The 12857-nt window shown below is 31.7% G+C and overlaps 1 protein-coding gene across 1 annotated transcript; it reads left to right on the top strand.

Moving 5' to 3' along the window:
• Positions 1-5399: 5399 nt before the first annotated feature.
• On the top strand, positions 5400-12642 carry HELRODRAFT_112893 (hypothetical protein; the record flags this gene model as incomplete). Its single annotated transcript, XM_009022583.1, has 14 exons — positions 5400-5450; positions 8202-8338; positions 8490-8607; positions 8832-9020; positions 9307-9442; positions 9580-9625; positions 9774-9855; positions 10191-10301; positions 10495-10638; positions 10766-10956; positions 11068-11224; positions 11476-11645; positions 11967-12017; positions 12510-12642. 14 exons carry the CDS (start codon positions 5403-5405, stop codon positions 12640-12642), a joined length of 1713 nt encoding a protein of 570 aa, XP_009020831.1.
• Positions 12643-12857: the final 215 nt, after the last annotated feature.

The following is a 12857-nucleotide window of genomic DNA, read 5'->3' as shown; positions in this document are numbered from 1 at the left end:
TGCAGTTGATTCAGTTGTTGTTGCTGATGCCCAGCCATCATCATCATCATTGCAGGGTGGTTGGGGTGTGGAAATCTAGGGGATACAAAACTATTTTGCTGGTTCATAGACGGTAGAGACATGCTGGAACTTTTAGAGCCCATTCCAACATTGTTGAGACCGTTGTTGAAAATAGGTTGAACTAGCAATGGGTTGGTAAAGCTGTTGTTGCTATCTCCTAACACAATTTGTCTGCTATTTATTGCACGATGCTGACTGTCAGACATCTGACTGTTGTTTGGATGTTTTCCTGGCTTCTATTCAGTAAATATAATTATTAAGGTAAACAAAATCAGCAATCTAAACATTAGATGGTGCTGTAGAGAAATAAACTAACCATCCCAGAATGAATTATCTCTGGAAATGTGATTGGATCTTTTGGTATTTTCAAACTATCCGGTTCAAATTGTAAGTTCAACAAGAACTCTCTGCTGTACTGAATCCTACCATCTAAAAGGAAAATTAATTACATCTAGACAAATAATGTTGAAAAAATGCAAAAAGATTTAAAACAAATAAAAATTTTAGCATGCCCTTGTTATTTTCATCTGCTTTTTTTTCTCCCGAAGCAGAATCTTTTGTACTTTGAATTACATGATTGGAACCAGATACTTTTTCCAGGTTACCTCCTTCTGACTCTGATCTAGACATCTTCAACTTCTGACTACTTTGTTCTCTCTTTAGAATATAAGAAGAATATAATTTAACATTCAATTAAATTTTCCAAATAATTGTGCACAACCTTCTCACACCACCGTAGCATTCCTTCATCTTCAAGATTAACATTTGAACTTCTACTTCCAAATCTTCTATTATCATGACCTTTCATAATTTAAAAAATAAACTACTATAAGGCAAAAATTAGTTGCATTTCAGATAGTTTGAAAATAGATCAACAAATTTTTAAAAAATCTGCACTATTTGCAATTCGTTAAATTAAACTTAACCAATCAGTCGTGTGTGCATTACCATTTTCTGGTGGTAGTGGGGGGCGGTGACAGCGAACGTTATTAGAGCTAGATGAAGAATGCAGAGCTGGAACACTAGGTCTTCTAGTGGGATTATCATGACTAGATGTAAATAAAGAAGTACTTGATCCTCTAGACCAAAGTTTTGAATGACTCCTAGCGTTCTCTGATTCACAAGTGTTAGATGAATTACAACTGGGCGTGTTGCTCCGTCGTCTGCTCGGTCGGCGTTTGTGCTTTTTAGATTTGTTTGAAGAAGATGATGTCAAGTGGATAGTATTTAAATTGTTGTCAGACGAGTTTAAATTTTCTCTGGACTGCAACATATTCGCCTTCTTCCCTCAGATACTTCCTTAAGTTAAGGACGAGTTTTCACAATAACAATCTTTCCCGAAAGTACTCAAAACTTTTGCACTTTTTTTTGCAAATGCTGGTGAACTTAAGGATCAGCTGTTAAACTGTCCCAGGGGTCATATTTTACTTTTACAGAATTAGATAATTATTATTAAATTAGTGAAAAATTGTAACTTGATTTTTTTTTAACCAAACAAAAATTCTAAATCACGCAACCTCAGCTGAATCGTTTTATTTTATAAATAGGACTCAGATTCGAAATTTTGAAAACGAAAACAGCGGAATAGATGAGAACTCCATGAAGGTGAGTCAACTGATTCTCATTATTATATGATGGGTATCATTTATGCACTTTCAAACCGCAAAAACATCATATCAACAGAAACTTAAAAACGAAATTGGCGTGAAATACACAAAGCAAGCCTTTCCAAAAACATTTAGATGAGTTTTACATTTTATTTATATTAAGTGTACATATATATTTATACATACATATGCATATATTAAGAGAAGCTCACAGCTTATGCGGAAAACTTTTTGTACAAATATAAATATTATATACATTAGGTTATGAAGTATAGGATGCATGCAATACGGGCATCATCATATGTAAGTATATACGTTTAAGCAGTTATATGTACCATGTGTGTAGTTTGTAGTTAATCCAAACAACAACGTGTAGGCACTTCAAACGGTACAGTATACACACTTTACTTTATCATTAGCATAATTCGCGGCGTTGCAATGCCACCGCTGCTCTTCATCAATGTTTATCGTACAGTAGTATGCAGTTATTGAGTTATAGAAATGAAATGAAACACTAGAATTAAATAAACTTTTGAAACGTCTAACCAATGTTGCGAGCTTTATCTCCATCCAGCGGAAACAAATCCCTACTGAACGGCGGAAGTAATCTGGCTTTCTGGACGCAGGCTTCTCCAACTACCTCGCCTTCAAAGAAGAAAGCTTTGCTGGAGAGATTGCCGGAGAAGACAAATGATTTAGCATTCGGATCCAGAGAACCATCCTTATTAATATCCTTGCTAGTTGTAACTTCGCAAGTCTCCTCCTTCATCTTGCTGGTACCTTCTGCTGAGCTTTCATTGTTAGTACTTTCATTATTGTCAGCTATACTTATTTCAAACTTCATAGATAAATTATTCTTGTTGTGGATGGTTTTTAGTAATTTCTGATTTTCACATTCACCATTCTTTTGAGCATTACCGCCGAAATTAGACACCTGGCATTCCAGTTTTGATTCATCAAGTATTTCATTCAGACTATTTTTGCCATCTGAAGATGGCTGTGTTGTATTTTCATCATACCCTAAGGATAATTCTTCAGAACTGTTTGAACCACTGCCATTGCTCTGGCTAGTGCTTTGAACTATTTTGCTAGAGGAAAGTTCAGACAATTTTTTAATTTTTTGTTTAACAGGTGAAATGGAATTGACAATGTTGTTGATTGAGTAATAGGGGTAAGATTGGTAAAACTGATGTGGAATGCCGTTTGGACTGGTGGGGGAGTAGTAGCAACTGGACGATTGATCTCCATAGTGTTGAGGTAGTAGTGTGTGTTCCGTAAATGCGTTGAACCTTACACAATTTACCTGTGGCTGTGGTGAAGCATACGTCTGTGGTGATCTATAAGAACTTCTGTTATATTCATAACCTTTAATTGAAGTTCGACCAGAAGCTATGAAATTTCCATTTCCAGGTACGTGGAACTGATTTTTGTGCACTACTGTTGAACCCAGGTGTTCAGAATTTTGAAATGTATGAATGCTAGGAGGAGGGCTTTGAAATGCAACATTCTTCTTCACTACTACCGGTTTAGCACTATTGGCATCTGTCAGGTGAGAGTTGCTTTCCTGGATTGTCAAATTTGCCATAGATACTGCTAAACTTGTTGGGGAGAATGAAGGTACATTGGAATGATCAATTGTGAGGCTTAAGTTGCAGGACTGCACTGGAGTGCTTTCATTGTTGACAAGTGCAACTTTGGATTGATGATGAAGATTGTCAGAAGTTGAATGTGAATTGGAGGTTAGTGGCAGAAGAGTAGTTGAATCACCTGCCACCGTGGAACTTACTGCACTGGTTAAGTTTTCACCCTGTCATTAATTTTTTTCAAATAAATATCATTTATTAATTTATTAACAATACTTTTATTCAAGATTGGTATAAATTTTGATGATAAAAATCTTAGAACCTGATAGGCTATCTGACAAACAATCATTCAAAAGAGCTAACTTGAAATTTGGTTGAGGGTTACATATGTTAAATATTTTCATAATTTTTTTGGAGTGTTTCTCTTTTAATTTAAAAAAAAAAACACACTTAGTGGATAGTTTATAATTATAAACTTCTACAGGCATCGATTCATATTCTTAGGATGTCAATTTTGAATTTTGTGGAAAGTACACAATCACATTTCAATGTACTAATACATTGATGTGCTGTGCATTCACATTCATCAATATCAAAATACAGATTTTTAAATTTATCAAAGAATGATGAGATGTCACCTTAGCCTCCGTTTCATTCAACTCAGATGACACACTCTCAGCTTCTGATAAAATTGACACTTTTGTGTTTTTTCCTTTCCCCAGTTCGATAAAAATGTTATCCCCTGTCTCAGGATTGGTTATTTTAACAATGTGTTTAGGGCGTGCTTGCACAAACTTGCGGGCTTGTATATTATTAGAACACACATTTGAATTACCTGTAAACATTTTGATTAAAATTATTTCATTTTTTAAATATAAAAAATTTTTAATGTTCCAACCATCATGCATGCTGACGTGCCTGTACTGAAGATTTCTTTGAGAATAATTGTCAGAATTTGTCCCATGTTGTGAATATGGCAGAGATGTTTGACAAAGAGCAGTATTTTGATTCAAATTAGGATACTATGTACATAAAAATAAGAAAGAAACAAATGTTTACTAACCATCAAAATAAAAAAAAACACATTACATACATAAGTTAGCATTTGTGATGTTGGAAATCTACTATAAGATGTTTGTGGAGTATTTGAACTGTATCTCAAATTATTGTATTGACATGTAAAATTCTGTTTATTTAAAAAATTGTTTAAGTTATTTATTGTTATATAATATATTGAAAAAAGACTTGTAATGAAAAGTGATTAAGTTACCAATGTAGACGGATCATAGCTTGAAACAGACTGATACATCATAAAATTACAACTCTACTAAACCCCATCAGCATTAGATTTGAGGATTGATTGTGCAATTAATCTTTATTAAAAATATTTTATTTTGTTTGAGACATATCTATATATTTGCAGACAAAAGTACTCAATCAATACTATCTATTGTATGGTTTAACAAAATTATAATTTAACATAAATTAAGTTTAGATTTTGTGGAATATGCAGTGAACACAAAAATGAAGCCAAGTTTAATTAAAAATACTTTAAAATACACACAAATACAGACGCACACACACACCAATATTATAAATCATAAATGATATTAATGAAAAAAATGAACAATAATTTAAGAAGATTTACAATCCTTATTTACTTGTAAAGTAAGGATTGAAGTGGTTTTGCAAAATAATTTTAGTTCGGCTGTCTCGTACTTTTAAAGAATTCTCTCTAAGTTGATATTTATTAGAAATTCCGTGAATGTTTTCAATACAAACGGTGAATTTTTAAAATTCATCCCAACAGTCGCAGCATGAATAATCATTTAGAGTTTATTTAAATATCCATAACTCGAATACGGGCAAAATAAAATATTTCTATTTTTTACGTTTAACAAAAAAAAAATCAAAAAACAACATAAAATTATTTTAAATTGAGCAAAATTGTTAAAAGTTCGTGAGGTGATCTCTCGGAATAACTCGCTTAATGAAATTCACATTTTTAATAAAATTAGCCCTTTAGATGTTTATGTTTTTATATCTATTGTTGATACAATGTGCTGAATATAATAAATTTGTGTCGTTCTAACTTTTTATCGCATTTCATTTTTGCAAATAGATTTAAAAGTTTTTTTATTTAAGTTGATTTATGATGGATACGAACGATGCAGTTTTGTCTGTGGAAGATTTTTCACAGGTTTGTTTTTAATTTAAATTTTTTGTATTATCGCCTCCAGTATCACGTTGATTTATGACTGGTTTCTGTTAGGAGGGTTTAGGATGATGTGTGCTGATTAGTGACAGGATTGTTTATTAAAAGATAAATTTATCAAAAAAAATAATGGCAAAATCCTAGGACAGTGCCTACCATGCAATTGAAAACACATTATAAATGCGGGAGATATGTATAAAAAAAGAGTGCACATAAACAATGACCAATGAGATTGTGAGCACAATGTAGAAACATAATGTAAGAAATTTAAAAAAATACGGAACTGTCAAATTTTATTATTTTAAATTATTTATATTAAAATAATAAAATGAAATAAATAATTTTTATTAAAATAGTAAAAATGGAAAAAAAAAATCTTATTGGCCATTTATATCATCAAATAATTAAAAATTGAAATGAAATGGAATAATGAAAATACCAAATAATTAACAAATAAAATTTTGGCAAAATCCTAGGACAATGCTGATTTGTTATTAGTACATTTTTTTTCATTAATCTAGTAAAAATGCCGCAGAAACAATTTTTATTATTTTGAAGTGGTTATGATTTACGCGTGCCATAGCTGTTCGAATATGCCCAAAATGAAACATCTTTTTTCGCGCGTCGTAGTTCCTTTTTTGAAAAAGACGATTTATTGTAAAATGAATCAGGCAATAATATTAAATTGTTTAAATTTTAACAAGCTATATCGTCTCACTAGAAATCGTAGAATAACTAGGCAGTGGTTAAGGTTTAATGGACTGTTGCATCGGGAAATGTTTTGCAAAAACTGCGGGGAAGAAATGTAAGAGGTTATTCATTTAGTTAATAAAGTTGACCAAGTCATTTGGCGATGTCCAAAAAAAATTGTCAAATGAAGACAAGTATTCAAAAGGATTCATTTTTTAAAAATAGTAAATTAGGGATGTCAAAAACGATACAAATTCTTTATTGTTGGGCATGGAAAATGCCTGTATATTTGACAACAAGGGAGGTTGGCATAAATAAAAATACTGTCGTGGACTGGTACAATTTTTGCCGGGACGTTTGTATAGACCGTTGTATTGATAATTTTGTACAGATTGGGGGTCCCGGAACAATTGTAGAAATAGATGAAACTAATATTCTGAAGGCAAAATATTATAGGGGAAGAAACAACAGATATAAAGATGGATGGGTGTTTGGAGGAATACAGCGAGGGACAAGAATATGTTTTGCAGAGGAGGTACAGGCACGAGACTCACAAACTCTAATCCCTCTCATTCAAAAATGGATTGCTCCTGGGATAACAATAGTCTCTGATGAGTGGCGTGCATACAGTCAGTTGAACAACTTGGGTTATACTCACATCACAGTGAATCACAGTGTAAATTTTGTTGATCCAGTAACGGGTGCACACACACAAAATATCGAATCGATGTGGGCCAGATTGAAGCGTACATTTAAATATATGTATGGGACATCCAAAGACTTGAAGGTTACATATTTAGCTGAATTTATGTGGAGAGAAAAATTTGGTAAGTTGCCTTTTGGAAATATCATTGTACATGTTAGACGGAAATGCAACATATGCTAGGGACTATGATACCTTAATTTTTCTTTTTTCTTAATTTCAGTTTTTTATAATTATTTTTATTAGTACATTTGTTTGATATTATTTAATGTAAAAAAATACAAATTTTGAGATGGTAAAAGAGAATAAAATGTATACAATCTTTTTGTCCAAAAATTTAATTTATATAAATACTAGTTTATATTGCTGCCTGCAATAGATTAATTGATATTTTATATTCGTGACATTAACACTTCGATAGCTCCGTATTTTTGTTCATTCATTAAGTTACAGCTGTGTTGCGTTCACTTTTCTAGTTATCTCATTGGTCGTTGTTTATGTGCACTCTTTTTCATACATATCTCCCGCATTTATAATTTTCAATTACATTGTAGGCACTGTCCTAGGATTTTGCCAAAATAATTAAACGATAAATTTTGTTTTGATCCAGTAAAAAGAAAAGTGAAGGCATGATATGATTATCATATTATGATAGAAATGTTTCTTTTAGTTTTAAGTTTTAACTTTGAAATTTTTTAATAATTTTATTTTTCAATCATTTCAATTAATCAATGATAATGATAGGTGAGGATCTTTTTGAATTTGAAGCCAATCATCACGTCATGTCATTTCATAGCATAGAACAGTAGCAAATCAAATATTAACTCATGATGAAGACTTACAAACTAACATTGATTACTATTTGATTTGTATTTTTTAAATATTTATTTATAATATAACTCACAGTTACGTGAATTTTCATGTTTTTAATATATGATCATTCTGCATTTGAGAGTCATAAGTAGCTATTGTTATGCTAGCTATATGTGCTATGCTATGCAGTTATGCACTAACATTTGCATTGGTTTTTGCTTCTGGTCTAGTAGATCTGACAAGTAGAAACTGTAGGAATTTTTTTACTTGCCCGAAGTTTGGGTTACTAATAATATATAATAGACTTGGTAGTAGTAGTATTTTAACATGATGAGGATGAAGAGTTTGTGTGCGTAAATTTTAGTATAATGCTTCAGTTAAATTACTATACAAAAAATACATTTTATAAAATATTGGTTATTAATACTGTCGTCTTTTTGATAGGATATTATAAATTGATAAGATATTCTAAATATTTGATAAGATATTTGATAAGTTATTTAAAAATTATTTTTTATTAATGATTGCAGACAGTTTTCAAAGCAGTAACAGAATCACGAAAGCACGTCGACAGTTTGCCCGTCAGTGGCAGTGATTTTGAGTGCTGGACCAGTTACGATGAGTTCACGCATCTGACCAATCACCACGGCAAGAGGATCCTGAACCTGTAAGTTAAAATGGAAATAATTAAGTTGTGCCTACCACCAACACCACAAGGAGGGCTTAACTTATCGATGTTGCTTCTGTTAAATGAATTATTGTTTTTGTTACACTATTTGAAAAAGTTTTTAGAACTATTATAATTTTTTTGACAAAAGCATCCAGCTTATTCTGTCGAAGCACAACTTGAAGACCGATATTTCTTCAGAATTGCTGGATGTTGAAGAGAGATACGACCTCCTGACGGATGCTTGTGATCAGCTGATGGATAGAATAGTTAGATATATCTTTTTTTTTCATTTTCTTCTCTTTTCATTGATGAAAATATTTTTATTAAGGTATAAATATATGAGAAAAATGAAAGTATTATTGTTTTAAAAAATTTTGATTAATTTAATTGATTAGCATTTTTATCATTAAACATTTATAATATTAAAAGTTTCATGTATTAAGCATCTTTATTATTAAAATTTCTTATTGTATTCCTAATTTGTAAACAGGGCACAAACCTCGATGACGCTTCCAACCCTAAGAAGGCTGCATCACTGATTGTGTCATCCAGACTGAGCAACTTGTGTTTGACATCTTCGGTCCCCACACCATCATCATCGTCGTCGTCATCTTCTATGTTGATGTCATCTTCACCAGTGGCTGAAAAACCACACAATGCTTCTTTCAACAAAACATCTGTATGTGTATATTGTAATTTGTATGCGTGTGTATATGTATTGAGTATGTATGATTATTGATTTGTATATCATTATGTGTTTTTAGTACATCTGAACTTATATTTGTCAGTGCATTTAGTACGTTTGTACTCAAGTTTCAGTGTGTGTTTGAAAATGCTGATGCATTATATATTTATACTTTGACTATTTTATCAAGCTTTTATTGACATTTTCATTAATAGCATCATCCAACAGAGTTGAACAATAATAATTTCTACCTGAATGAACATTTTTAATAACATCTTAGGTGTCAAATTACACCCTGATGACGAGCAAAGTTGTCACGAGGTCTCAGGATAAATTCAAAGACAAAATTGACAACTCGAACAGTCCTTTCCTGCCAAAAATTACTGAGAAGCCGAATGCCATGATTCCACTTGGAGGTCTCTTTCTCTCTATTCTTTAATCTCTTCTTTTTAATTATTAGTTTTGCGTTATTTCTATATTTATTTATTTTTATTCACTTATATTCATTTAATACCATTTTTTTATTATATTTTCACATCTGATAATTTTTCAGAAAGCTTGAAATTGGAAGCCAGTACAGAGGATATTGATGATCTCAAGTTAGATGTTACATATTTTTTTTAGAAAGATTCATTTCATTTTTATATTTTTACTAATTATATAATATTAAAATTTAACAAATGTTGTTTAAAAATTTAATAATTTTTTTAATAAATTTTTAAATCGAAAATAAAATTTGTAATAAAGCCTTGAGTATCCACATCCATATCAATATGAACTTGATCTGTTTCGACCAGCGCAGCAACTCCTTGAAAAAGTAATCACTCAGGTGACTAACTGACTCTTCTTCACCTCAATCATTTTTTCATCCTTTGTATGTTCTTAAAACTAATATTTTGCTGCCTGAATGTCAGTCAAACATTTTATGCTTTCTGCTTTGTGGAAATGATTTATGTGAATGATTAATTTTTATTATTGCAAATTGAAAAAATGAATTGAATTATTCCAGTTAATTGCATTTTATTTAAATACATTACCTGTTTTTATGTTTATTTATGTTGAAGTTTGTAAATTGTTGTAGCAGAAAATTCTTTTGATGTGCACATGATTCAAACTTGTTAAATATTCAATTATTAAATTAAACTGTTCACAAACTGCCCAAAGGTTCCAAAAGGTGTAGAGACGACACCATTCACGTACGTCGACACGGAGGAAAAGTTTGATGAATTAATTGAAAAGTTGAAGTCAGTGACTGAAATAGCAGTTGATTTGGAGGTTGGTGTTGATTAGAAAGTTTTGGTGCTATCCACAAATGTTTGGTATAGTAATAACAATGTTGATTCAATGATGATTTATTTGTTTAGTTTTTATTTTAGTTGTAGTTTAAATTAAACAATTAATTCATTGATTTTTCAATATATCCTTTTATAATTTATAAAATTTATCATATTCCTCTACTACCTGGCAGCACCATTCCTTCAGAAGTTTCCAGGGCTTCACATGTCTCATGCAGCTCTCGACCAGAGATGAAGACATCATTGTAGATACGTTGGCGTTGAGGCACTGCATACATAAGATCAACTGCGTTTTTACAAACCCTAATATCATTAAGGTTAATTTTCTAGTAAAATTTAAAATAAAAATTTTTCTCTTTTTCACCTTTTATTCAAACAATTTTAATTGAGATCGTTTTACTAAGTTTTCAACTCCATATTTTTATTTCACAAAATGCCAAGCAGGTTTTGCACGGTGCAGATATGGATGTGGTCTGGCTGCAGAAAGACTTCGGAGTGTACCTAGTTGGAATGTTTGACACTGGACAGGCCTCCAGGATTCTCGGATTGCCCTACTTCTCATTTGCATATGCCCTTCAACATTACTGCAATGTCAAGGCCGATAAACAATATCAACTTGCTGATTGGAGGATCAGGTCTTCATTTTTTGGCTTATTTACATATATGGTTATATAATAATTTTACGCGATTTTATAAAAGTTCATTTATATTGATGTCTTAATGTAAAAGACGTTACTCTTGGGCAGGCCATTACCGGCTGAATTGATAAAGTACGCTAGGGAGGACACGCACTACCTGCTCTACATGTACGACTGCATGAGGAATGATTTGCTTCACAAGAGCAACTACACTGACGTTCTCCTGACGAGTGCATTTGCCAACAGCAACAACCTCTGCAAGAAGGTCTTTGAATGAAGATTTTTTTTTTCTAATTAATTGCTTCATAAAGTTTTGTTTGTTGCATGTTTAAGTTGATGTAAAAATGATTGATGACGTTTTTATTATTATGTAATTTCGGGGAGTATAGCCAGTTATTTTTATAAGATTGAATGTCGTATAACTTTACTTTGAAACTTACTACTTTTTTGTATTTACAATTTACATGTAAAACTAAATTCTTCTATTTTATTAACATTTAATTACAAATTCACCAGAAATATCAGAAACCACGTACAACTGAAACCAGCCATAGAGATATGTACATGGCTCTGAAGGCAAGGTCTTCATCTACCAAGCATCACCTCAATGACCGGCAGATGGAAGCACTGAAGCAGCTGTTTGCCTGGAGAGATAAAATTGCTCGTCTCGAAGACGAGAGTACTGGGTTTGTATTTCTGTGGATGTTGTTGCTGCTGCTGTTGCCTCGCTGCTTGTGGTGTCTTGTCGTTGGTGGTCGTGTGTCGCTGTTAATGTTTATTCTGTACATTTTCAGAAGTGATACTGTTTAAAATTCTTTCACGTCATTAATGAAAATTTTTTTATTAAATTGATTATGATTTCAGTTTTTTTCTCTTAAGTTTAATTTTTTCAGTTTTTACGATTAAAATCAGCGCTCATTAATTGATTGATGGTTGTCTGCTTATCCTGTTGTTATTTTGTTGTTTAAATGGTGCAGCAACTTATAATAGCGACTCAACAACATCAGGTTCATCCTTCCAAACCAGATGATGTTTCAGCTGGCTGAGCACCTGCCAAGGTATGTCGTGTTACTAACTGTCACCCTCCTTCATGTCTGTAACTGTCACATTTCATCATCTACCTCATCAGCGTCGTTATTTCCGTTTTTCCGCCACAAACACATCATCTACATATCTTTTATCATCCCTGTATAGATATCCAACTTATTAATGCTCTATTTATTATCTTCATTTAAATATTTTTTAAAAATTGATATGCATAGTTTTGTTGATTGTTTTAAGCTGCTTTAAACCATGTTATTTTTTTTAAAACTAGATTTGCATGACTTTTACATTGATTTCTCGTGTTTATACTAGCAATGTCCTTTTCTGCAATCCCTGCTTTTAATTGCTTTTTATAAGTTACGTTCTCAATCTTAACTTTCGTTTAAAGTAATTTTCAATGAGTGAGCGTGGGTGAATTATATGGTTACTCGTCATAGTAATGGGCACATAGTTTATCATTTTGACGACCCGACTTTGACATTTGAACTTTGACATTTAAACTTTAGAGAACCTGAAGGAATACTGGCCTGCTGCAAACCCCTGCCCACCTTTGTGAAGAAGGAATTAGCTGACATTCATAGAATCCTCAGAAATGTTCTTGAGTTACCTGACAGCTATTTTGTTAGTCCAATTCTTTGAGTTGTTTTTATTTGTAATTTTTTGAAATTATTTTGAAATCAACTTTCTTAAACTGGGAAAACTATTTATGTGTCAATTGTACAATTTTATGAAAAAGTAACAAATTATTTTTTTTTTGTAATTTGTTAAAAATTATTTTAAAATTAACTTTCTTAAGCTGAGAAAACTATTTGAAGATTTTTTGTTGTTGGTATATTATTAGTGAGACATTATAA

Source organism: Helobdella robusta (genome assembly GCF_000326865.2).
Source record: "Helobdella robusta unplaced genomic scaffold HELROscaffold_32, whole genome shotgun sequence".
NCBI lineage: Eukaryota > Metazoa > Annelida > Clitellata > Rhynchobdellida > Glossiphoniidae > Helobdella > Helobdella robusta.
Note: the sequence above shows the minus strand (reverse complement) of the source record. Positions and strands in the feature narration are given on the sequence as shown.